The sequence below is a fragment of the Macaca fascicularis genome, chromosome 1 (genome assembly GCF_037993035.2).
Source record: "Macaca fascicularis isolate 582-1 chromosome 1, T2T-MFA8v1.1".
NCBI classification, from domain to species: Eukaryota; Metazoa; Chordata; class Mammalia; order Primates; family Cercopithecidae; genus Macaca; species Macaca fascicularis.
In genome coordinates, this window is record NC_088375.1 from 183,950,952 (window position 1) to 183,978,584 (window position 27,633).

Here is a 27,633-nt window from a genome sequence, read left to right on the forward strand (position 1 = left end):
ATTTAGCTGGGCGCAGTGGCTCATACCTGTAATCCCAGCACTTTGGGACGCCAAGGCGGGTGGATCGCCTGAGGTCAGGAGTTCGAGACCAGCCTGGCCAGCATAGTGAAACCCTGTCTCTACTCAAGATACCCCCCCCCCCCAAAAAAAAAAAATTTAGCTGGGCGAAGTGGCGGGCATTTGTAATCCCAGCTACTCAGGAGGCTGAGGCAGGAGAATCGCTTGAACCCAGGGGGCAGAGGTTGCAGTGAGGCAAGATTACGCCATTGCACTGTAGCCTGGGCAACAAGAGTGAAACTCCGTCTCCAAACAAACAAAACCAAATATATTTTTATTCTGTGTGCATTCTAAAGGATCTATTTTCATATCTCTTCTCCAGACTTTCTTGTCATCCAGTTTTCCAATTTTATTCTTTTCAGGACCTGAACTGCTGGCCAACCCATCATCTATTGCCTATGATTCAATGTCGATTTATACCTCAGGCTATCTCTCCTTCCAGATGAAGTGGTGAACATAGTACAACATTAAGTTCTCCCTAGTGGGAGGCTTTTCTTTCACTGCTGTCTTTCAGGGTTATCATTGATTGTGGTCATAGTACTACAGCAGTGTAATTTTGGTTGGTGCCAGCATATTGTACATAATCATTTTTTCTCTTCCCAGTCCAATTTTTTTTTCCCCTCAGTTAACTTAGTTATTTCTTATTAATTGTTGGGAAATACAGAGTACAGCTTTCACCCTCATGTGCTTTCAACCACTGGACTCTAGAAACTTTACCAAGGTGGCAGCACCTGTATTTTTGTGGTATGTGTCTGCTAATCCCTAACTTGCATGCGTCCTACCAAAGTATCAAAGTATAGGTTTAGTTTTTCTTATTTGAAGTGCATAGGACCAGAAGTATTTCACATTTCAGTTTTTTTCAGATTTGGGGATATTTACTTTATACATACTGGTTGGTTGAGCATCCCTAGTCCAAAAATCCGAAATGTTCCAGTGAGCATTTCCTTTGAGTGTTATGTCGGTGCTCAAAAAGTTTCAGAGTTTGGAACATTTCAGATTTCAGACTTTTGGATTACGGAGACTTAACCTATACTTGCTGCTTATGCACTTCAGGACCAATCTATGTTGTCATCAGTGTAATATTGTTCTTTGGAATGTCAAGTTAATCAAGATCTCTACAGACTATTATTATGACAAAATGTCAAGTTAATCAAGATCTCTACAGACTATTATTATGACAAAGAGCAGGAGAGTTGATGAAATCTTTAGGAAAAGACAGTGAAGGTATTAGTGTACCCTGCTATGTGAAAGCAAAATGCACGTCCCAGTGCTTACAAATTAATGTAGAAAATAAAACACATATGCAAGATCATTTGTTTCCAGTGGTCCCTTCTTACATTACAGTCCTAACTCCATGGATCAGGAAACCAATATGGAATATCTACCAGTTACTGAGTGTGTTTTTTTCTATTATACCTCCAGGGCCTAGGGAAATAACTGCAGGGTAGATTGACTGACTGATCACATTTACTGTGAGCTGATTTGGGCCAAAACTTGACTTCCAACTCTAGTCTTTCACTTTTGTAAATTCCCCAGTAAGTAGCATCATTTTAGAGTTAGCATCTAGTAATCTCCTAAAAATCTGGATATTTTCTTTTTATTGGCACACAGATACTCTAGTAAACAGCTGCAAGTGTCTTAATGGAAATCTTAGAGGAAAATTTACAATAAATACTTGTGGCACTGTTGTGTTTTAGGGGTCCATGCCTCATTTAATCCAGGGGCTTTATGTCTGTGAACCAACTTGTGTTTGGAAACTGGAAGTGACTTTGATTCTCCATAGTGGTCACTGAAGTCAGGATTTAGGCTACCAAGTCTGGGGTTTCTACTGTTTGTAGATCAAGTAGTGTTTTAATAGACTGACCTTTAATTTTGTTCCTTAGAAATACCATGCTCAGTTCGAAACTCTGTCTCAAAAAAAAAAAAAAAAAAAAAAAAAACCAAACCAAACAAAAACAAAAACAAAAAACCACATTCAGTTAAGTACTTCTAAAGGTGTCTGCAGGTCTTGTACGTCACAACCTTCTTGATTGTCACTTTCTGTCCATGCTGTGCATTAACATGATTGTTCTTACCTTTTCTCTGTCAAATTTTACCATTTGACCTCTGCCACTCTGGAATCTGATCAGCTTGTTCAGGAGTCTTTCTCAATCATGCCATCTCCCCATGTCATTCCCAACTCACAGAAAACAGTCACCACAGAGTTTTTCAAATACAGATTCCCTTACTAATGTATTTTAAAATGCTTTAATACTGTATCCTCCAGGACCTCATGGATGATGTATAGGATGGTATGTATATATTCAGATTATACATGGTAAATCTACTCCAGCATTCCTGTTTCTTTAAGCATCTGTATTTCTTCTACATTATGCTAGGAAGGTTCAGGCATCTCATCCATATGAAATGTGGACTCTTTTGAGAGTTTTCATTTAGCCAACTAATAAACTATTAAGAGTTTAAGCTAAGAGCTTTCACAAAAGTGGAGGCTAGCATTCTCAGTCATGGGAGAAGGAGCTGTTCACCGACGTATCCTCATTCCATATCTTAGGGCCTCACTCCTTCCAAAACAAAGGAAACTTAGAAAGTATGTTTATTCAACTTTCACCATAATTCTGCAATCTGCAAAATTAAATTTTGGACCCAATTCTTGACAGAGTTGTACCTATGGTTACAACAAGTAAGAAACTTTTAAAAGGCTATTTTTAAAATTTTGTAGCTATCTTGTCATGACTTGAGCTGAAAGTTAAAAACTTAAAAACTCTGTATCATTTTCTTTTTTAAGTCTCCAAGTCAGAAGCAGCCATCCGCAAGTCCTTGGTGTCATTATTACCATCAAAATAGTCAAATCAAACAGTAATTTGGTTCTCTTAGACACTTGTTTCAATAGGCATATCATCATAATTAGCTACAGGTGATAATGCAGTAATCATTATGCCAATGCATGGAATGCATCACTAGTATCCCGTTTATTATTGACAAGGAGCTAGCAGTGAACTGAAGGTCACGGTCACATAATCAAGCCAATTCTTGAATCCTGTCTTTGAGAGTATATTTCCTGGGAACTCTTTACTGTATCAGGATCCAATCAGGAAAATGAAACATACTAGATATTTCAGCAGAGGAAATTTAAGGTAGGATTGGTTACATAGGTATAGAAGACTGAAAGAGCAAAAAGAGGTAACATGGATATGATAAATGCCGGAGGAAGCTACCACTGTTAGGTTTAGGGAACAGAGGGGTTTAACAGAACCATGAAGCACAGAGGAGCTTCATGAAGCTGGGAATCAGACCTCTGTGAATGTACACTGTCCAGCTGCTGCTCGTGTTTGAGGGAGTATCAAGAAGCTGGTTATAAGAGTGCTGAAAAGAGCTGAAGACTGGAACCCACCTACAGGGTGATGCTGATGGAACTGTACACAAGCAGGAAAAAAGAAGTCTCTCCTCCCTTCGTTACTAATCTCTACTAATCTCCTCTTTAACTACTAATCTCTAGATAGCATCTCATCTTGGTAGAATCTAACAGGAAACCATCTAGCAGAAGAAAATACAGTTTTGCAGAATACTGGCCCCAGCATCCCAGAGTAGACTATATAGAAAGGTGGATTTGAAGTCAAAAAACAGTAAGTCAGTGACTAGCTTTTTCTTAGGTTTTTCTTCAGTTCTGAGAAGTTATGACAAACTTTAGAGATGTGGAATGTCATCGCACAGATTCTGTTCATAGATGTTTAAGAGCTCACTTTAGATTTCAGCTGTGGGATTCTTTCCTGCGTTTGGACATTTTCTTGGTTCCCATGTTTTTTTGTACAAGATTACTTTCTTTGAATTTAACAACTAGGAGAAAGGATAGGTTTTTGTCTTGGATCAGTGATTACTGGATTATCTGAGCTCTGTTGATTGAAAAACTAACTGTTTTTGAACTTTTTGGAATATGATTTACAATGAGAAATACTTGGAGTTGCAAACACATGTACATATACAACTATGTAACAGAATAAAAAGTTTTATGGAACAATAGTTGGTCCTGTTAAGTGACACAATACTGATAATTTCTATTCTAATCTTTAAAAGACTGATCACAACTCACCAAGTCAACGATGTAATCTATAGTTTGATGAACACTGTTCAAAGCAGTAGTATGAAGAAGGGAAATTAAATAAAAAATAAAAATAAATATAACTTTTTCTGCTTAATTGAAAAACAATTGAACATTGTTTTTTCTTAAATTCAGGTTGAGAAGAAAGATGTTTTAGAGCTGGTCTTGAGTTCTAGTGGTTGTGAAAGATACATACCATACTGATGTTGCCGTTGAAACACTCCTATGGTTCCCTCTCTCCCCACCTCCTTCTCTCAGAGAGGAAAAAAGAGAAGTGGCAATACATGTGATAAATTAAGTCAGAGAAAAGCCAAATTTTAAAATAATTATTCCTCTACTTGTTAGTTTGGCAAATATTTGAGTGCCTCCTATGTATAAAATCTTAAGCTCAGGGCAGAGGATACAGCCATTAAAAACACAAACAAGGCCGGGCGTGGTGACTCACGCCTGTAATCCCAGCACTTTGGGAGGCTGAGGCAGGCAGATCACGAGGTCAGGAGTTTGAGACCAGCCTGGCCAACATCGTGAAACCCTGTCTCTACTAAAAATACAAAAATTAGCTGGGTGTGGTGGTGTGCACCTGTAGTCCCAGCTACTCAGGAGGCTGAGGCAGGAGAATCGCTTGAACCCAGGAGGTGGAGGCTGCAGTGAGCCGCGGTCACCCCACTGCACTCCGGCCTGGGCGACAGTATGAGACTTTGTCTCAAACAAACAAACAAACAAAAAACACAAATAAGAGATTTATTCTTGTGGTGCTTATATTCCAGTGGAGACATAGATGTCAAATCATTAATTATACAACTAACTTTATAATTATAGTTAGTAGTGTGGAATTAGACCTAGTGCCCTGAGTTGAAAAACATTCAATCTGAGATATGAAAGGTTGAATATAATTTGTTAGAAGAAAAATAGAAGTGGATGGGTAATGGAGGAAAGGATATTCTTAGAGGGAATAGCCTGTGTTCCTCTGTGAAATGGGAATGATTAAGGTGAGAGAAGAAATGAAAGACCATGTGCCTATTAGCATAGAGGGCTGGAGATAATGTAGTACAAGAATATGGAAAGCTAGGTAGGATTCAGATCATGCAGGGCCTCATAAGCCACTTTAAGTATGTATCTGAAGAGTAAAGGAGAGTAATTGAAGGGTTGAGAAAGAATTATATGAAGACATTTGTGTCTTTAATTTCACTCTAGGGGCATGATGGAATGGAATTCAGTGTTGTAGGAGTACGTATAAAGGGATTAGTTAGGAGGCAATTGCATTAGTTCATACAAGAGGTAATTGTGGCTTGGACTAGAGTGGCAGCATCAGAGGGTAAAGGTGGATGACTTATGCAAAACATACTTAGGAGATATAATTTAAAGGACTGATTAGGTATGTGAGATGAAAGAGAAGAAGGGATCAAGGATAACACCACAGGTTTCTGGATTGAGTTGATATTAGGAGTAATGGAGGAGGGTCAGACTTGAGGAAATACTAATGAATTGAACTGTGGACATACTGAATTGGGGATCTGGGATCTTACTAAGTACCAGATGTTGTGCAAATACAATTATTGTTCCCATTTTACAAATGGGACAGCTATTAAGTGGGCAGAGCCAGGATTTCATGTTATTTTTTAAGAAGGGAGAGATATGAACATTTTTAAATGTTGTTCAAAAGAATCCAGAAGAGAAAGAGATGTCAAAAATACTGGATATAAAAGGGATAATACCTAGTGTAGAGCTAATGAGGACATTGTTTTAGCCTGGGTACAGTGGCTCATGCCTGTAATCCCAGCACTTTGGGAGTCAGAGGTGAGAGGATCACTTGAGGCTAGGAGTTGAAGACTGGTCCGGGCAACATAAACAAGACTCCATTTCTACAAAAAAATAAAAAATGAGCTGGGGCTTGGTGGCATGCATGTATAGTCCCAGCTACTTGGGAGACTGGGGTGGATTGATTGCTGGAGTCCAGGAGTTTCAGGCTGCAGTGAGCCAAGATTTTGCCATCGCTGTCCAGCCTGGGTAACAGAGTGAGACCCCGTTTCAAACAAACAAACAAAAAATGTTTTCGATTTTGAACAGATTAAAAATATGGTATCTCTTCTATTTTATAGGAAGTGAGGAAGAGTGCATATGTGGGCTTGTTTGTGGATTTGATGTTAAGATAAGGGAAATTTCTCTTAATGGCTTTTGTTTTTTTGGCAAAATGGAAAAAGACTGAGATGTGAGATAGGGAGAATCGGGGAGAATTGAGGTTTAAGGACAGTAAAATTTCAAAATAGTCTGTGGAAAGTAGAGTAGATGAGTCAAATAATGATCCAGTGAGTAAATGAGAGTGAGTGAAGAAGACACTGTTCTTAATTTACCGAGTTAAAAATGATGTTTATATTATAACAACACAAGGTAAAAATCTAATTAAATGCTAAATGATATGATACTTCTAATAAACATAGAAAGGCAAAGAAGGGAAGGAGAGTAATGTGGCCTTCAGTCAATGGGAAAGATTTTATGGAAGAAGTAGAACTCAAGTTTGGCCTTGACACACATATAGGTAAACTTACTTGATAGGAAGAACAACACAAGCCAAGTATGGAGTGGGTCCCTAGTGGTATTCTGTAATGATTTGGTTGACAATAATCCTTCTTTTATGTCAACATTTTAGTGAATATGGAGGTGAGACCATACCAGGACCTGCATTTAATCCAGCAAGTCATCCAGCTTCAGCTCCTACTTCCTCTTCTTCTTCGGCGTTTCGACCTGTAATGCCATCCAGGCAGATTGTAGAAAGGCAGCCTCGGATGCTGGACTTCAGGGTTGAGTACAGAGACAGAAATGTTGATGTGGTACTTGAAGACAGCTGTACTGTTGGTAAGGTTTTTCCTGCCATAAAGCCTTCACAAATAGATAATTAGGTAAACATAGATTTTATACTTTTTAATTTCATGTTGACTATCAGTGCAAGAAGGGAAAAAAAGCAAGTTGAAACTGGTAACTTTCCAATACTGATTATTGTGCTTTATTTTTAAATACTGTGTTGAGATTGAGGTAAGTTTGAGAATAATGTTTTTTGTTCTATGCAAGTAGAATGGTATATGATGCTGTTTTAGGGCTGATGCAAATCAAACATCTGAGAGCTTCAAAAAAATACCCTTATCAAGTACATTGCATATCACACTTTACAACTGAGACTCACTCATTTTTCATAGGATATATCTTGATCCTTTTTGTGCTGCTATAACAATACCCGAGACTGGGTAATTTATAAGGAACAGAAATTTATTTTCTCACATTTCTGGAGGCTAAGAAATCTAAGATCAAGGCTTAGAAGGTTTGGTGTCTGGTGAGGGCTGCTCACTGTTTACAATATAGCACCTTGATGCTGCATCCTTCTAAGTGGGGAACATTGTGTTCTCACATGGCAGAAACCAGAAGGGCAAAAGGGACAGACTCCCTTCATCAAACTCTTTTTATAAGGGCACCTAATCCCATTAACAAGCTCTCATTGCCTGATCATCTTTTAAAGGACCTGCATCTTAATACTACCACATAGACAATACCTGAATTTTGGTGGGGATACATTCAAACCATGACACTATGTTTAATGAGAAACCAAACATGAGACATGTTTCCATCACTTTCCTCTCTGCCAGTTGAAAAAATGCTATTTTTCAAAAGGAGGTGAAAGTATATGCCTGCCATTTCTGGACAGACTTTATGAAGTTACTATAGTTTAGCTATGTTGAACTTATATTTGATTCAGATTACCTGATCCATTTTCATTGTAGAACCACATATTAATTTTCTCTTAATGTGGTTTACCTTAAATCTCAATTCTAGATGTTTCTGGAAATTTCGCTTTATTCCTTTTAGGAGAGATCCTTTTCTAATTTTATTTTATTAATTGAGTCTTGGAAAGCAAGGCTGTTTTAAGAGTGTTCATTCCCAAACACTACTCAGATTATGTTATTACTTTTCTTAAAGCTATTCAAAAGCTTTCCATTGATTTTAGGATATAATTCAAATCTTTAACATGGCCTATAAGTCCCTGTTTGATGAAGCCCCTACCTGCATTTGTAGTTTCATCTATTACCACTCTCCTTCTAGTTCACTGTGCCTAAGCCATAATGGACTTCTTTCAGTTTGCCAAATAGGTCTGGGCCTTTGTACTTGTTTCGTCTTCTATGTAGATTATTCTTCTAGATAAACCCCTTTTCCCTGTACCCATTTCCATGCCCCCAAATATTCTCCTGTATGTTGTTTTTTATTTTTAAAAAAATTATGGTAGAAAACAATATGAGATTTAGACTGTCAATAAATTTCTAAGTGTACAGCCTAAGATTGTTTACGCACTTTTTCATCTTACAAAGATTGTTTACGCACTTTTTCATCTTACATAACTGAAACTCTATACCCATTGGATAGCAATATTCCATTTTCCCCTCCCTCAAGCTCCTGGCAACTGCCATTCTATCTTCTGTTTCTATAAGTTTTGACTATAAATACCTCATAGAAGTGGAATAATGCAGTATTTGCCTGCTGTGATGGCTTATTTCACTTAGCATAATGTCCTCAATGCTTATATATGTTGTAGCGTATAGCAGGATTTTCTTCTTTTTTAAAACTGAACAATATTCCATTGTGTGTATATACCACATTATTTTTTATTCATTAACTTATCATAAATGGATATTTAGGTTGTTTCTACCTTTTGACTATTGTGAATAATGCTGCAGTGAACATGAGAATGTGATTTTTTTTTTTTTTTTGAGACAGGGTCTCATGCTGTCACCCAGGCTGGAGTGCAGTGGTGTGATCACGGCTCACTGTAGCCTCAAACTCTGGGCTCAAGCAGTCACCCTGCCTTGGCCTCCTGAGTAGCAGGACTATAGGTGCGTGCCACCATGGCTGGCTAATTTTTTTTTCTTTGTGGAGAAGGGGTCTTACTTTCTTTCCCAGGCTGGGCTTGAACTCTTGGGCTCAAGTGATCCTCCTGCCTCAGACTCCCAAAGTGTTGGGATTATAGGCATGAGTCACCGTGCCCAGCCATGGGAGTGTGAATATTTCATAGAAATCCTGGTTTCAGTTCTATTGGCAGTATGTTCAAAAGTGGGATTGCTGGATTAGATGGTAGTTTAATTTATAATTTTTTGAAGAACCTCCATACTGTTTCCTATAGCAGCTACACCATTTTACATTCCAACCCCAACTTCGTTAACACTTATTATTTTCTGTTTTTCTTTTCTTTTATTTCTTTTTTTTTTTTTTATAGTAGCCATCCTAAAAGATGTGAAGTGATAGCTGATTGTGGGTTTGATTTATATTTGTCTGATTAGTAATGTTGAGTATCTTTTCATATACCTGTTGGCCATTTGTGTGTCTTGTTTGGAGAAATGTCTGTTCAAGTCATTTGCCCATTTTTTAAATGGGTTATTTGATATTTATTGTTGAGGTGTAGAAGTTTTTCTGTATTTTGTGCTTTAACCCCTTATTAGATATATGGTTCGCACATATTTCCTCTCATTCTGTGGGTTACCTTTTTACTCTATTGTTTACTTTTCTGTGCAGAAGCTTTTTAATTTGATATAGTCTCACTTGTCTATTTTTTCTTTCATTGCCTCTGCTTTTGGAGTCATTTTCAAAAAACTATTGCCAAGATCAGTGTTGTAAAGCATTTCCTCTCTGCTTTCTTCTAGGACTTTTATAGTTTCAAGTCTTTTTTTTTTTTTTTTTTTTTTTTGAGATAGGGTCTTGCTCTGTCACCCAGGCTGGAGGACAGTGGCAGAGTCTTTGCTCGTATAGTTTCAAGTCTTATGTTTAAGTCTTTAATTCACACAATGCAGTGAGATGATGTTTGTGTATGTTATGAGGTTCCAAATTCTTTTGTATGTGGATATCCAGTTTTCCCAGTACCATTTGTTGAAGAAACTATCCTTTCCACATTGTGGGGTCTTGGCACTCTTGTCAAAGATCATTTGACTGTATATTTGTGGGTTTATTTTTGGGATTTCTGTTTTGTTCCATTAGTTGGTGTGTCTGTCTTTATACCACTACCAAACTGATCTAATTACTCTAGCTTTGTAATATGTTTTGGAATTAGGAAGTAGGAGACCTCCAGCTTTGTTCTTCTCACAATTGTGTTTGGAGTTCCTTGTGGTTACTTATGGAATTTAGGATTATTTCCTTATTTCTGCAAAAATACCATTGGCCTTTTGATAGGGATTGCATTGAATCTGCAGATCACTTTGGATAATATGGACATTTTAACAGTGTTAAGTTTTTCAGTCCATGACCATGGGACGCTTTTCCAGTGTCTTCTTTAATTTATTTCAGCAAGGTTTTGTAGTTTTTAGTGGACAAGTCTTTTTTCTCTGGATAAGTTTATTCATAAGCATTTTATTCTTTTTGAAGCTATTATAAATGGTACTGTTTTCTTAATTTCCTTTTTAGATTGTTCAGTGTTAGTATATAGAAATGCAACGGATATTTATGTGTTGATTTTGCATCTTATAACAAGATTGATGAATTTTGTATTTATTAGTTCTAACAGTTTTGTTTTCTTTGGTGGAATCCTTAGTGTTTTCTACATATAATATCATGTTGTCTGTAAACAAAGATAGTTATATTTCTTCCTTTCCAATTTGGATGCCTTTTGTTTTTCTTGCCTAATTGTTCTAGCTAGGCTTTCCAGTACTACGTTGAATAGAAGTGGTGAGAAGTTATCCTAGCTTGTTCCTGATGTTAGAAGAAAACCTTTTAGTTCTTTTTTTTTTTTTTTTTTTTTTTTTTTTTGGAGACGGAGTCTTGCTCTGTCGCTGGGGCTGGAGTGCAGTGGCCAGATCTCAGCTCACTGCAAGCTCCGCCTCCCGGGTTCACGCCATTCTCCTGCCTCAGCCTCCCGTGTAGCTGGGACTACAGGTGCCCGCCACCTCGCCCAGCTAGTTTTTTGTATTTTTTAATAGAGACGGGGTTTCACCGTGTTAGCCAGGATGGTCTCAATCTCCTGACCTCGTGATCCGCCCATCTCGGCCTCCCAAAGTGCTGGGATTACAGGCTTTAGCCACTGCACCCGGCCTGAAAACCTTTTAGTTCTTAACCCTTGAATATGATGTTAGCTGTGGGACTTTCATATATGGCTTTTATTATGTAGAAGTTATTTCCTTTTATTTCTAGTTTGTTCAGTATTATGAAAATATGTTGAATTTTGTCAAAAGCTTTTTGTTTATTGAGATGATTGTTTGACATTTATCCTTCTTGCTTTTAATGTGGTGTATCACATTGATTGATTTTCATTGGTGGTGGTTGTTGTCGTTGTTGTTTGTAAGATGGAGTCTCGCTCTGTCATCCAGGCTAGAGTGCGATGGTGTGATCTTGGCTCACTGCAACCTCCGCCTCCTGGGTTCAAGTGATTCTCATGCCTCAGCCTCCTCAGTAGCTGTGATTACAGGCCCGCAGCTGCCACGCCTGGCTAATTTTTGTATTTTTAGTAGAGACGGGATTTCGTCATGTTGGTCAGGCTGGTCTCAAACTCCTGATTTCAAGTGATCCACCCACCTCAGCCTCCCAGAGTGCTGGGATTACAGGTGTGAACCACCGCGCCTGGCCGATTTTTATATGTTGAATAATCCTTTCATCCTAGGGATAAATCTCACTTTGCCCTGGTGTGTGATCCTTTTAATGTGCTGTTGAATTTAATTTCTCTAATAGTTTGTTGAGGATCTTTGCATCTGTATTTATCAGGGATATTGGACTATAGTTTTGTTTTCGTCTGATAGCTTCTTTGGCTTTGGTATTGATGTAATGCTGGCCTCATAAAAGAAATTAGGAAGTATAGCCTCCTTTGGCTTTTTGGAAGAGTGTGAGAAGGGTTGGCAGTAATTGTTTAAATGTTAGGTAACATACCCTAATGTTACCATGTGGTCCTGCATGTTTCTTTGTTGGGAGGTTTTTGATTGCTGATTCACTCTCAGTAACAGACTAGTTATATGTCTATTCAGATTTTGTGTTTCTTCATGATTCAGTCTTGATAGGTTGTATGTTTCTAGGAATGTATCAGTTTCTTTTATGTTATCTAATTTGTTGGCATAAGATTTTTAATAGTAGTCTCATAATTTTTTATTTAATTTTTCTTTTTTTTCTTACTCTAGATAAAGGTTGATGAATTTGGTTGATCTTTTAAAAAAAAAAAACCTCTTAGTATTGTTGACTTTTTTCCTGTTATTTCTGTATATTAAAATATGGTATAAAAAACCATCTGGAAAGGACTCACCATTCTAAGATGCCACGAAGAACACTCATGATTCATGGGAGGAGGTCAAGATATCAACATTAATAGGAGTTTGGAAGAAGCTGATTGCACCCTTCATGGATGACTTTGAGGGGTTCAAGACTTTAGTGGAGGAAGTAACTGCAGATGTGGTAGAAATAGCAAAAGAATTAGAGGAGGAGCCTGAAGGCGTGACTGAATTGCTGCAATCTCATAAAACTTGGATGGAAGAGCAAACAAAGTGGTTTCTTGAGATGTAATCTATTGCCGATGAAGATGCTATGCATAAACATGGTTGAAATGACAAAAAAGGATTTAGAATGTGACATAGACTTAATTGATAAAACAGTGGCAGGGTTTGAGAGAATTTACTCCAACTGTAAAAGAAGTTCTAGTGTGGGTAAAATACTATCAAACAGCATCACATGTTACAGCAAAACTTTTCATGAAAGGAAGTTAATCAATGCAGCAAGCTGTAGTGTGTGTGTGTGTGCGCGTGTGTGTGTGTGTGTGTGTGGTTTTGTTTTGTTTTTTTAAGGGATGGTCTTACTCTGTCACTCAGGCTGAAGTGCAGTGGCACACTCTTACTGCGGCCTTGAACTCCTGGGCACAAGCAAATTTTCTACTGTCTTTGCCAGCCCTGAGATAGCAAGACCAACCCCTCCCCTTCCTCCTTCTCTTCAGTCTGTTGAACACAAAGACAGTGAGGAAGATAATATTTTGGATTTCTTAATAACATTTTCTTTTCTCTAGTTTATTGTGGGAAATGTATATATAATGCACATAATGTACAAAATATTTGTTAATCAATAGTTTATATTATCAGTAAGGTTTCTGGTCAACAGTAGGCTATTAGTAAGTTTTTGGAGAGTCAAAAGCTATACCTAGATTTTTGACTGTGTGGAAGGGTTGGTACCCTAACCTCCCCACCCCCATTATTCAAGAGGCAATTATATGTAAAAATTAAGTTTATACCCTTGGAACCACCACCACCCTGATCCAGATAGAGAATATTTCTTGCGCCTCAGAAGCCTCTCTCATTCCCCCTGCTAGCTATTTAATCTCCCCTCTGAAACCACTATTTTGACCTTTGTCACCTTGGACTGCATTTGTGTATTTTGACCTTCGTATAATTGAAATCATACATTGTATACTGTGTTTAACTTCTTTCACTCAATATTATGTCTTTGTGATTCAGTAATTCATTCATTCTAATTGCTGTGTAGAATTCTATTATACCATAAATTACCCATTCTACTGATATTTGGGTTCTTTCTAGTGTTATCAAGCTGCTATGAACATTCTTGTGCGTATTTTTGGCGTAGATAAACATTCTTCTTTTGAGCTTCAAGTGGAGCTGCTGAATCATAGCATAAAGGTATATGTTTGTTTAGAGTTAGCAGGTGTAGCAAAACATTTTTATAAAATTGTTGAACCAATTCACTTCACCAGTAGAACAGGGTTCCAGTTGCTCCCCATCCTTGCCATCACTTAATCTGGTTAATCTTTTCAATTTTAGCCATATTCCTGATCCTTTCTGAATTTCTTTTTTTTTTCTTAAAATGAATTCAGGTTCTAAAGTTCATTTTGAATTTAGACTTCAAACAGGCTGGAAATCTTTTTTCTAACTTGGTAGCCATCTGCATTCTTATTTCAGATTCATTGTCCAAACTCATCAGATTTTCTTAGCTGCATTGAGGATACCTCTGGTATAGTTTACTGTATCTGTGTTTTTCATTTTTGTCCAGTTTAAAGTCCCTTTGAAAAAATATTTTTATAGTGTTGACTTAGAAAATATATAATAATAAAATGCAGTTACAAATTCACTATGGCATTTTTGAATTCATATGACTTAAAGTGATTTTTTTTTTCTCTTAAGTGACAGAATCTTGCTTAAGTCCCAGGTTGGAATGCAGTGATATGACCACAGCTCACTGTTAAGCTTGAACTCCTAGGCTCAAGTGATCCTCCCACCCACCTCAGCTTCCTGAGTGCTGGGACTACAGGTGCACGCCATCATGTTCAGCTAATTTTTTTTCACTTTTTCAAGAATTTTTTTCTGACTTCACTGCATTTAGTCAATAAAGTTTTATGAATTCTATCATATTATCACTGAATCTCTCCTTTATTTTTCATCCCACTTTGTTACAGTTCAAGAATTTCTTTCATGAATTAAAATAATTCCCGATTTCCATACGTTCATTTCTTTCTTCCTTTAGTCCATCTTTTCTATATAGTTGCCCTGCAGTGATTTTTCTAAAACACACATCTCTTCATGTGCCTTTCAGTGGCTCTGTATTTCCTGTATTCTGTTTGATAGACCTTTTCTTGCTTTAGCTTTCTAGAAAACTCCTACACAGCTTCCAAGATCCCATGTAAATATTTCCTCTTCTGTGAAGCCTTTCCTAACCTTTCTGGACATATAGTTAAGTTGAATCATCCCCTATGATCCCATAAAATTTTGTGTGTGCTTTAAACATGGATTTTAACACATCTTACCATTTCTTTGTGTTTCCGATTTTCCTTGTGAATGTTAACTTCTCATGCTTAGAGACCAGGTCTTATTCCTCTCTAAATTCTTTATTCTAGCACAGTGTTTGGCACAGAGTAGTGCTTGTTGAGGAAACAAATGGCTCAATAAATGAATATATGAATATATGTATATATATTCATCCATCATAGGAAATTTTTAAAATGTGCACTCATTAAATATTATGTGACCAGCAATAGAATTGTTATAAATCATTTCAGTGTTACCAGAATTATATAAATAATATTTTTTCTGTAGCTGTATACATATAAATAATACAATGCAAAGAGATACCCAATCAGGTAATGCACTTTTTCCACATTATTACCAGGAAGATGCAACAAGGTTTGAAAGCGAGCCCAAAGGCAGCTAAGAACTTTGTATCACAGTGACACCTAGTGGTATGTTCACTGGGTTGTTAATGTTTTTAGGGTCCTTAATGCAGTTTTGTTTCAATATCCAAAACCTTCTGAATTCTGTTTTCTTATCTTAAATAAATTTAAGGAATTATTTTAAAGCATTTGTCCTCCTATAAAATGCTGTCTGATGTGAAGTATTGTGATCTCTTTGAGGGTAGGGATTATTGTATATTGTTAGGTCTCTAAGATCTAGCAGTGGATTTAACCTAACATGCAGGTATTTGTTTAATAAAGTTTGTTAAATCAGTACTGTTAACAAACCTAATTTACTGGAGCCTACTAGTCATAGCTTTAATTCCGTTTCTGAGATATAGCAGAAAAATAGATCTGTTATTATTTGAATCATTTATCTTATTTTTTCTCTTTTTGATCTTCTTAAAGCTACTTTTATTATATTGGATACTATTTTAGTTTTTAAGAAATCAGGTTGAATATGGAAAGATTTAAAATATTTAGCAAGTGTATTTTCAGTCTGAAAAAGTAGTTCAGGTTATTTCAAACCAGTTTTTGTCCTGAATCTATAAATTTAGATTCTAATCTTGACTCTGTGACTCTTATTAGCTGTATAGTCTTTGGCAAATGCCTTAATCCCTCCCCCACATGCCTCAGCCATGCTTTATGAATACTAGTTAAATGTTCTTCTGTTATTAGTACATGTGAAAAGAAGGAAAGAGTGACAATTTTGTGTGTCTTGAAAGATGCTATGAACATGAAATGACAATGCAATTGATTATAGTTTGTACTTTTGTGGAAGAAAGACAGCAAATGTTGTGTGTTAGTAGTAGTGTTTAGTCCACCTGCAAACTGATGTCTCTTGCCTCTGTGCCATCAATTGTGTACTCCCCAAATAATTTATTATTGGGTCATTTTGAAACCTGAATAAAGTAGCATCTCAAACTGTGGTCTCAATGTGCATAGTTTATTTTTATGCATTAGAAATATTCTTTAATTCAGCTTCAGATTTTTAAATTGATGTTTAATAAGTGTATATGTTTATGAGGTACAATATGATGTTTCAATACATATGTATGTTGTAGAATGTGCAAATACATACCAATCATCTCATATACTTACGATTTCTTTGTGGTGAGAACACTTAACATCCACCCTTTTAGCAATTTTGAGTGATACATTATTTCTTAACTGTATTCACCTTACTGTGCATTAGATCACCAGAATATTTTCCTCCTGTCTAGCTGATCAAAGAGATCCTCTGATTGATATTATCCACGGAGCTCACTGTATGCCCTTGCCTCTGGTAACTACCATTCTACCCTCTACTTCGTATGTGGATTCAGATATTTAGATTCCATATGTAAGTGAGAGCATGTGATATTTGTCTTTCTGTGCCTGGCTTATTTCACTTAGCAGAATGTTCTCTAGACTCATCCATGTTGTTGCAAATGACAGAATTTTTTTTTTAAAGGCTGAATAGTATTCCATTGTGTATGTGCCACATTTTTGGATCCATTCATCTGTTGACGGGCACATAGATTGTTCTGATCTCTTGGCTGTTGTGAATAATCCTGCAACGAACATGGAAATGCAGACATCTCTTCAACACATTTTAATTACTTTGGCTATAAACTCAGAAGTGGGATTGCTGGATCTAATGTCACATTTTTAAACGTTGTACTTAAAGTAAAAACAGAGTCTCACTCTGTCGCCTAAGCTAGAATGCAGTGATGCGGTCATGTCCCACTGAAGCCTCAAGCTCCTAGACTCAAACAATTCTCCCCAGCTGAGCTTCCTGGAATCCTTTGTCCAGAACCTCAAAATACTTACATATTTATAATTTTTTTGGTAATTGTAGGTGTTATGTTAAAGCATTTTAAATGTAAACTTATGTCTATAAGTAGCAAGATATACAGGAGTTAGCATCTTTCAATTAGTGATACCAGAATAGTACATAGGGAAAACCAATGGGCATTGTCTTGTAGTCTTTGCCATTAAATCATTTCTTGTTCTTGAGTAGCCTTATCCCAAAGTGCTTTTGTTTTTTATTTTCAACATTTTGAGTGTTTGCCCTAATGAGATTTATTTATTTTAATGTTTATTTTAGGTACATGAGCAGGTTTGTTACATAGGTAAATTGTGTGTCACTGGGGTATGGTGTGCAGATTATTTCATCACCCAGGTAATAATCATTGTACCTGACAGGTAGTTTTTTTGATCTTCATCCTCCTTCCACTCTCCACTCTCGAGTAGTCCCCAGTGTCTGTTGTTGTTTTCTTTGTGTCCCTGTGTACTCAGTGTTTAGCTCCCACTTGTAAGTGAAAACATGCAATATTTGGTTTTCTGTTCCTCTGTTAGTTCATTTAGGATAATGCCCTCCAACTCCATCCATCTTGTGGCAGAGGACATGATCTCATTCTTTTTTTATGGCTGTGGTGTATTCCATGGTGTAAATGTACAACGTTTTCTTCATCCAGTCTACCATTGATGAGTATTTAGGTTAATTCCATGTCTTAGCTATTGTGAATAGTGTTGCAATGATCATATAAGTACATGCGTCTTTTATGGTGTGATGAATAATATTCTTTTGTGTATATACCCAGTAATGGGATTGTGGGGTAAAATGGTAATTCATTCTTAAGTTATTTGAGAGATTGCCAAACTGCTTTCCACAAAGGCTGAACTAATTTACATTCCCACCAACAATGTATAAGCATTCCCTTTTCTTAGCAACCTTGCCAGCATCTATTATTTATTTATATATTTATTTTTCAGAATATTGCTTTTACTAAGGACCTTCATGGTATTATACGTTAAAAGACACTGATTAACTTGAGAAAAAAATGTTTCTTGCAGTTGAGCAACATCCACATTTTTACTATTATACTTTTGCTATTATACTACATATATGAAAAGATAACCTACACGTAATCTTTTCCTGTATTTCCCTACAACTTGTTCATAATCTCTGCTGTTTCCCAAGGGCTCTACTTCTGTCAATTTTTTTTCATTTAGAAGAGAAATTTCAAAATTACACACAGTTGGCATTTTGTTTGTTTTTTGGAGACGGAGTTTCACTCTTATCACCCAGGCTAGAGTGCAATGGCATGATCTTGGCTCACTGCAACCTCTGCCTCCCAGGTTCAAGCGATTCCCCTGCCTCAGCCTCTTGAGTAGCTGGGATTACAGGCGCCCACCACCACACCCAGCTAATTTTTGTATTTTTAGTAGAGATGTGGTTTCGCCATGTTGGGCAGGCTGGTTGTGAACTCCTGACCTCAGGTGATTCGCCCACCTTGGCCTCCCAAAGTGCTGGGATTACAGGCATGAGCCACTGTGCCGGGCCCATTATTTTTTTTTAATAGCCATTCTGACTGGTATAATATGGTATCTCATTGCGGTTTTGACTTGCATTTCTCTGATAATTAGTGATACTGAGCATTTTTTGTATGCATTTTTGGCCATATATTTGGCTTCTTTCAAAAAGTATCTGATTGTGTCCTTTGCCCACTTTTTAATGGGGTTGTTTTTTGCTCATTAATTTAAGTTTCCTATCGATTCTGGATATTGGACCTTTGTTGGATGCAAATATCTCCTCCCATTCTGTAGGTTGCAAATATTTTCTCCCATTCTGTAGGTTGTGTTATTACTCTGTTGATAGCTTCTTTTGCTGGGCAGAAGCTCTTTGGTTTGATTAGGTCTCATTTGTCAATTTTTGTTTTTGTTGCAATTGCTTTTGGCATCTTTGTTATGAAATTTTTGCCAGGGCCTGTGTCCAGAATGGTATCTTCTAGGTTGTCTTCTAGAGTTTTTATAGTTTTAGGTTTTGAGTGTTTAATCCATCTTAAGTTGATTTTTGTATATGCCGTAAGGAAGGGGTCCAGTTTCAGTCTTCTGCATATGACTAACCAGCTACCCCAACACCATTTATTGAATAGGGAGCCTTTCCCCATTTGTTTGTTTTTGTCAACTTTGTCGAAGATCAGATGGTTGTAGATATGTGGCATTATTTCTGGGCTCTCCATTCCATGAGTCTGTGTGTTTGTTTTTATACCAGTAACGTGCTGTTATGGTTACTGCAGCCTTGTAGTATTGTTATGAAGTTGGGTAATGTGATGCCTCCAGCTTTCTGCTTAGGTTCTTTTTGCTTAGAATTATCTTGGCTATTCAGGCTCCTTTTTGGTTCCATATACATTTGAAAATAGTCTTTTCTAATTGTGTGAAGAATGTCCTTGGTAGAAATAGCATTGAATCTATAAATTGCCTTTGGCAGTATGGCCATTTTCACAATATTCATGCTTCCTATTGATGTGCATGAAATGTTTTTTCATTTCTTTGGATCATATCTGATATCTTCGTTCAGTCTTTTGTAATTCTCATTGTAGAGATCTTTCACCTCCCTAGTTAACTGTGTTCCTAAGTATTGCATTTCCTTGTGGCTACTGTAAGTGAGATTGTGTTCTTGAATTGACTCTCAGCTTGGACATTGTAGGTATATAGAAATGGTACTGATTTTTGTACATTGATTTTGTATCCTGAAATATTGCTGGAGTTGTTTATCAGAGCTAGTAGCTTTTGGACAGATACTGTGGGGTTTCCTAGGTATACTATCATATCATCTGTAAACAGAGATAGTTTGACTTCCTCTCTTCCTATTTGGATGCCTTTTTTTCTTTCTCTTGCCTGATTGCCCTGGCTAGGACTTCCAGTGCTATGTATTTTGAATAGAGTGGTAAGAGAGGGCATCCTTTTCTTGTTCTGGTTTCAAGGGGAATGCTTCTAACTTTTGCTCATTCAGTATGATGTTGGCTGTGGGTTGTTCATAGATGGCTCTTAATATTTTGAAGTATGTTTCTTCAATGCCTAGTTTGTTGAAGGTTTTTTGTTTGTTTGTTTTTGTTTTAATACAGAGTCTCACTTTGTTGCTCAGGCTGGAGTGCAGTGGAGTGATCTCGGCTTACTGCAGCCTCTGCCTCCTGGGTTCAAATGATTCCCTTGCCTTAGCCTCCCAAGTAGCTGGGACTACAGGCATGGGCCCACCATGTCCAGCTAATTTTTGTATTTTTCATAGAGATGGGGTTTCACCATATTGGCCAGGCTGGTCTCAAACTCCTGACCCCAAGTGATCTGCCCACCTCGGCTTCCCCAAGTGCTGGGATTATAGGTGTGAGCCACCACACCTGGTCTGTTGAGGGTTTTTAACATGAAGGATATTGAATTTTATTGAAAGCCTTTTCTGTATCTGTTGAGATGATCATTTGGTTTTTGCTTATAGTTCTGTTTATGTGGTAAGTCACATTAATGACTTGTATATATTAAACCAACCTTGCATCCCAGGGATAAAGCCCACTTGATCATGAAGGATTAGCTTTTGGATGTGTGGCTGGATTTGGTTTGCTAGTATTTTGTTAAGGATTTTTGCATCCATGTTCATCAGTGATACTGGCCTGATGCTTTCATTTTTTGTTGTGTCTCTGCCAGGTTTTGGTGTCAGGATGATGCTGGCCTCATAAAGTGAGTTAAGGAAGAGTCTCTCTTCCTCAAGTATTTGGAATAGTTTTAGTAGGAATGATACCAGTTCCTCTCTATGCTCTGGTAGAATTCAGCTGTGAGCTTATCTGGTCCTGGGCATCATCTGGTAGGCTTTTTATTATTCATTCAGTTTCACTTTACTGTTGATCTGTTCAGGGATTAAATTTCTTCCTGGTCCAATCTTGGGAGGTTGTATGTTTCCAGGAATTTATTCATTTCTTCTGTGTTTTCTAGTTTGTGCATAGAGGTGTTCATAGTAGTCTCTGATAGTCTCTGAGAGTTTTTGTATTTCTGTGGGTTTGATAGTAATGTCCCATTTGTCAATTTTGACGGTGTTTATTTGGAGCTCTCTGTCTTTCTCTCTCTCCTGTTTTTTTTTAAGTCTGCTCAGTAGTCTATCAGTCATATTCTTTCAAGGAACTAATTCCTGGACTCAGTCTTTTGTATTTTTTTTTTATGTCTCAGTTTCCTTCAGTTCAGCTTTGATTTTGGTTATTTCTTGTCTTCTAGCTTTGTAATTGGTTTCGTCTTGTTTCTCTTGTTCCTGTAGGTGTGATATGTGATGTTAGATTGTTAGTTTGAGGTCTTTCTAACTTTTTGCTGTGGACATTTAATGCTGTAAACTTTTCTCTTAACACTGCAAACTTTTCTCTTAACACTGCTTAAGCCGTGTCCCAGAGTTTCTGTTACATTGCGTCTTTGATCTCATTAGTTTGGAAGAATTGCTTTAATTCTGCCTTTATTTTATTATTTACCCCATAGTCATTCAGGATAGGTTGTTTAATTTCCATTAAATTATATGCTTTTGAGTGATTTTCTTACTATCAATTTCTATTTTTATTACACTGTGATTCAGTAGTGTGATTGCTATTGTTTTGATTTTTTTTTTAATTTGCTAAGGATTGTTTTATGGCCAGTTATGTGATGGAATTTAGAGTATGTGCCATGTACAGATGAGAAGAATATATAGTTTGTTGTTTTTGGGTGTAGAGTTCTGTAGATGTCTATCAGGTTCATTTGGTCTAATGTCAAGTTCAGATCTTGACTATCTTTGTTAGTGATCTAATTCTATCAGTGGGGTGTTGAAGTCTTCTACTATTATTGTGTGGTTATCTTAAGTCTCTTTGTAGATCTCTAAGAACTTGCTATATGAATCTGGGTGCTTTTATGTTTGGTGAATATATATTTAAGATAGTTAGGTCTTCTTGTTGAATCAAACCCTTTAGCATTATATAATGCCTTTCTTTACCTTTTAAAAATCTTTTTGGTTTAAAGTGTGTTTTGTCTGAAGTTAGAATAGCAACCCCTGCTTTGTTCTGTTTTCTGTTGACTTGGTAGATTTTTCTCTGTCCCTTTACTTTTAGCCTATGGGTGTCATTGCACATGTGATGGTTCTCTTTTTGGCAGCATACAGTTGGGTCTTGCTTCTGTATCCAACTTGCCACTCTGTGCCTTTTAATTGGGGCTTTTAGCCCATTTACATTCAAAGTTTATATTGATAGGTGTGTCATCGGGTTGTTACCTGGTTATTATGCAGACTTGATTGTGCAATTGTTTTGTAGTGCTAATGGTCTATGTATTTAAGTGAGTTTTTGTGGTGTCTAGTAATGGTCTTTCCTTTCCATATTTAGCACACCCTTAAGGAGTGTCTATAAGGCAGGCGTCGTGGTGACAAATTCCTAGCATTTGCTCATCTGAAAAGGATCTTATGTCTCCTTCATTTATGAAGCTTAATCTCGCAGGATATGAAGCTCTTGATTGGAATTTCTTTTCCTTGAGAATGCTGAATATAAACCCCCAATCTCTTCTGGCTTGTAGGTTGTCTGCCAAAAGGTACACTGTTAGTTTGATGGGGTTCCCTTTGTACGTTACCTGTCCCTTTTCTCCAACTGTCTTTAACATTTTGTCTTTTATATTGACCTTTAAGAATCTGATTACTATGTGTCTTGGGCATAGTTGTCTTATATAGTATCTCAAAGGCATTCTCTGCATTTCTTAAATTTGAATGTTGGCATATCTAGTGAGGTTGGGGAAATTTTCACGAATGATATCCTAAAATATGTTTTCTACATTGCTTGCTTTCTCACCCTCTTTTTCAGGGACACCAACGAGATGTAGATGTGGTCTCTTAATGTAATGCCAAATTTTTTAGAGTTTTTTTTTGTTCTTTTTTGAGTCTTTTTAATTTTAGTCTGAGTTGTTTTGGGGAACCAGTGTTTGAGCTTTGGATTTCTTTTCTCCAGTTGGCTAATTCTGATGTTAATACTTGGATTGTGTTCTGAAATTCTTCAAGTGAGTTTCTCAGCTCTATCAAATCACTTTGGTTCTTTCTTACAATGGCCATTTCATTTTTTATCTCCCAAATCATTTTATTATGTTCCTTAGAATCTTTTATTGGCTTTCAACTTTCTCCTGAATCTTGATGGTCTTCATTCTTATCCATATTCTGAATTCTGTTTCTGTCATTTTAGTCATTTCAGCCTGGTTAAGACCTATTGCTGGGGAACTAGTGTGGTTGGTTGGAGGTGAGAAGACACTGTGGCTTTTTTAATTGGCAGAGTTCTTACACTGGTTCTTTCTCATCTGTATGAGCTGAGCATTCAGTCTTTGAAGTTGCTGTCTGTTGGATGTGTGGGTTTTTTTTTTTTTGCTTGCTTGTTTGTTTTTATCTTCTTTGATGCCCTTGAGGGTTTGATTGTGGTATAAGGTGAGTTTAGTCAACTGACTTTGTTTCCCTTCCTTTGGAGTTGTTGGGGGCCAAGCATGAATCCCTGTGCACGATAGCCCTGTGCAGGATCCCCGGCTTCCTACCCCTTTGGTTCAGCATCTGTGTCCTTCCTTCATCCACTCTGAATGCCTTACCTCCTAAGATCTGCTTAGAATGCCCCAGTCTTCCTGATGTCCCAGTCTCTTGGTGGCAGCAGATGTTTGTCCTGGCTGCAGCTAGTTGGCCATCTTCAGCACTTCCCCAGAGTAGGTTTAAACGTCTTCTTGGATGAGTCCTTTCCAGCTGTAAAAGTCTGAATTGCCTCTTCCAGTACAGAATCTTAATTTGACTTTGCTCAAAGCAGTAACTTTCATAGTTATAACAATAAGTATTCTAGCGGGTAATGGCTTATAATGTTTAAAAGAAAAAAATGAATGGAGGCAGTAAATGATTTCTAACATTATAAAACATGATAATAGAACAAAGAGAGAAGAAATTCGCTTTTGATAATTGTGCTTGAGAAAAATTCAAATGATGTAATATTATTGCACGTTTTGTTGCTTCTGGCTAACAGGTCAGGGTTTTTTTTGTATCTACTCTGAGATGGGCTAGGTCTCATTTTACTTTTTTTTTTTGAGACAGAGTTTTGTTCTTGTTGCCCAGGCTGGAGTACAATGGCGCGATCTCAGCTCACTGCACCCTGTGCCTCCTGGGTTCAAGTGATTCTCCTGTCTCAGCCTCTCGAGTAGCTGGTATTACAGGTACCCACCACCACGCCCAGCTAATTTTTTGTATTTTTAGTAGAGACAAGGTTTCACCATGTTGGCCAGACTGGTCTCGAACTCCTGACCTCAGATTATCCACCCTCCTCAGCCTTCCAAAGTGCTGGGATTACAGGTGTGAGCCACTGTGCCTGGCCCTGTTTTTTTAATGCTGATATTTTAAATTTTACAAAGTGGTAACAGGCAAATTCCACATTATTTAAAAAAGAAAAAACTACTAAATAGTAAATAGTACTAAATAGTAAATAGAAAAAACTACTAAATAGTAAATAGTAAAAAAGAAAAAACTACTAAATAGTACTACTAAAAACTACTAAAAAAACTACTAAATAGTAGTTTTTTCTTTTTTAAATAATGTGGAATTTGAGATCCAGAGGTCCATAGAGGGCCTGTAATTTGGCTCAGTAATAGTCATTTAGTCATATAATCGGGATTATGCTTTTCATCTTAGTGATTGTAAGATTGCAATAATGTGCTACATTCTGATTGGAAATAGTTAGTAGAGCTACAGTATCCACCTTTCACTACATTTTTTTTTTTTTGAGACGGAGTCTCGCTCTGTCACCCAGACTGGAGTGCAGTGGCTGGATCTCGGCTCACTGCAAGCTCCGCCTCCCGGGTTCACGCCATTCTCCTGCCTCAGCCTCCCGAGTAGCTGGGACTACAGGCGCCTGCCACCTTGCCCGGCTAGTTTTTTGTAATTTTTAGTAGAGACGGGGTTTCACGGTGTTAGCCAGGATGGTCTCGATCTCCCAACCTCATGATCCGCCCGCCTCGGCCTCCCAAAGTGCTGGGATTACAGGCTTGAGCCACCGCGCCTGGCCCACTACATTTTTTTCTCTGAATGGAAATAATTTGACTGTATTAATAGCCACTTGTTTATAGGAGCAGAGTCCCATATCCCCCATGTTTTGTTGCCATCTAGAAATTATGAAGGTTTAATACAATAAATTTATGTAATAAATTCCTTCCAAATGACTTTGAAAAAAGGTAGTAAATTCTGTAGATAACGTATTTGTTAAAATTTGAGACTCTGAAGAAAAATAAAAACAACTATTCCAAATGATCTATTTTTCAGGCATTTAAATGGCAGATAGAGTGCGTGTGAAGTGTTTTCAGTTTATTGAAGTGAGCCAACTAAACTGAATGACCTTTTGCTAATTATTTCTCTCCTGGGAAGGCAAATATCCACTTAGAATTATTGCTTACTTAGGTTTGAGGTAGACCTTTTTCTTTTTGTAGCCTTCTTGTCACTGTGCACTGGAAAATTCTAGAGAAAGGTTGCTGTTAAAAACATAAAGCAGAGAATTGTACTCAGCAACATTTGCAATATCTATATTAATCTATAAGATAAATTGTTAGATGAAATGATTTATGGTAATAACTTGGTTTGTGTTAACATAGAGCCACATGAATGTGAACCACCCTAGTTTCCAGTGTAAAGATAGACATTTTCATGTAAAATTGAATTAATGTGCCCAAAATATGGGGGAATAAGCTCTTGTAAATTACATCTCTGACAGGTTAGTTTATCTGAAACTCTTTAAATCTGAGAAAACATTGAAATTTTTCTTGGCAGTAATTAACTGTAGAAAATTAACAGAATTTCTACTTTTGCCCTTGAAGGAATAACTGATATAGTACCTCTCTTCCTGCTGTACGCACCTGGAAGACTGGACAAAATATGTCAAACAACTGCTTGTAGGCATTGGGCATTAGGCAGCATAGGCCTATGATTCATGAGAAATGGGAAACAAGCAAGGTGAAAATTTCTGTACAACAGTTCATGAAAAAGGGAATGTAAGCAGAGCCCAACAGTCTTGCAGAGTTAAAGAGCTAGGAGATCCCCTGAGACTGAGATTGGAACGTAGAGGGCTCAGTACTAGGAGAAAGATTGCTACGTAGAGAAACATGCAGGTATCTGAATGATGCTTTCTGCAAATCTTTGGCTGAATAGTAATCTGTACACTATTGAGTACGCTGAACAATTCCTCAACCTTATAGATAGGACTGGAATACTATTGAATTCCTTCCCACCAGAGAAAAAAGACTTCGTTGCACACATGGTACAGTTAGTTCTTAGACCCCAGAATAAATATTTTCCATATTAGTAATTAAAACTGAGTAACTTAAAAATATTTCTTAATTAATAACAGTAATGAACTCATTGCATATTAACATAAATAATGCTCTTAATGAAAAATAATTTTTCAAAACAAAAAAAGTAATGAGAAAGTGGTATTGTCTTAGGTACATTGCAAACTCTTCAACATCTGTCCATATAAAAACTGGGTTCTTATATCTCCTTCTCCATTTATTCTGTTGCAGTATGTTACTTCTGTTGAAGTATATAAAGAAAATGCCACCAAACAGCTATATAGTAAGGGAGGGATATTTTACTAGCCGGATAATTATGGACATTCTTAATTGATAGTACACTGAAACTTAGCAAATGGTGGTTTCTTAAAGGTTTATTGCAATGTAAAACCAGAAACCACTTCAATGAAATTTTAATATTCTGTTATATTAAAATCCATTGGTCATTTGGGAAATATTGGTTCACTTTGCTATGATATTAACAAAATGTTGATACATTGCATTATGTAATATCAATAATTTACTCTGATGGATTTAACAGTTTAACTGTTGAAAAGGTCAATGAATATGAAGACATAGCAATAAAAACAATGCAAACTGAAGCACACACAGCAAAAATACTGGGAGCTAGGGTCTGGAGAGGGAAGGATGTTGTCTGAACGACTTCTAGGCAAATATAAAATGGTTCAATGTATGTCTGATTAGAGCCCCAAAAATAGAGGAGAGAGTAGAAAGGGGGAAATTTTAATGAAAGAATAACCCAATGCTAGCCAAATTTGGTAAGAACTATAAACTCACAAATCTAAGAAGTTTCATAACAACAAGCAGGAGTAACTCAAAGGAAACAGCATCAAGGCACATCATAATCAAATTGTTAAAAATCAGTAGTAGAAAAGTCTTAAAAGCAGCCAGAGCCAGAGAAACAAAGATACATTTTATATTTTATTTTGTTTTATTTTATATTTTATTTATTTATTTTTTGAGACGGAGTCTCGCTCTGTCACCCAGTTTGGAGTGCAGTGGCGTGGTCTCGACTCACTGCAACCTCTACATCCTGAGTTCAAGCAATTCTCCTGCCTCAGCCACCTGAGTAGCTGGGACTACAGACGCATGCCACCATGCCCAGCTAATTTTTTCGTATTTTTAGTAGAGACAGGGTTTCAGTATGTTGGCTAGGCTGGTCTTGAATCAGGTGATCACCCGCCTCGGT

The 27,633-nt window shown here is 37.1% G+C and overlaps 1 protein-coding gene across 5 annotated transcripts in view; it reads left to right on the forward strand.

The window, feature by feature from the left end:
• FAF1 (Fas associated factor 1) overlaps window positions 1-27,633 on the forward strand; it is a 512,111-nt gene that overhangs the window by 169,495 nt on the left and 314,983 nt on the right. For 3 of the 5 annotated variants that reach the window (XM_015436105.3, XM_015436115.3, XM_074007101.1), the window contains one exon: window positions 6,801-7,006. The exons of the other annotated variants lie outside the window; for them this stretch is intronic. In XM_015436105.3, coding sequence (XP_015291591.1) covers window positions 6,801-7,006 — 206 coding nt within the window. The remainder of the gene's footprint in view (window positions 1-6,800; window positions 7,007-27,633) is intronic. 5 annotated transcript variants of the gene reach the window in all.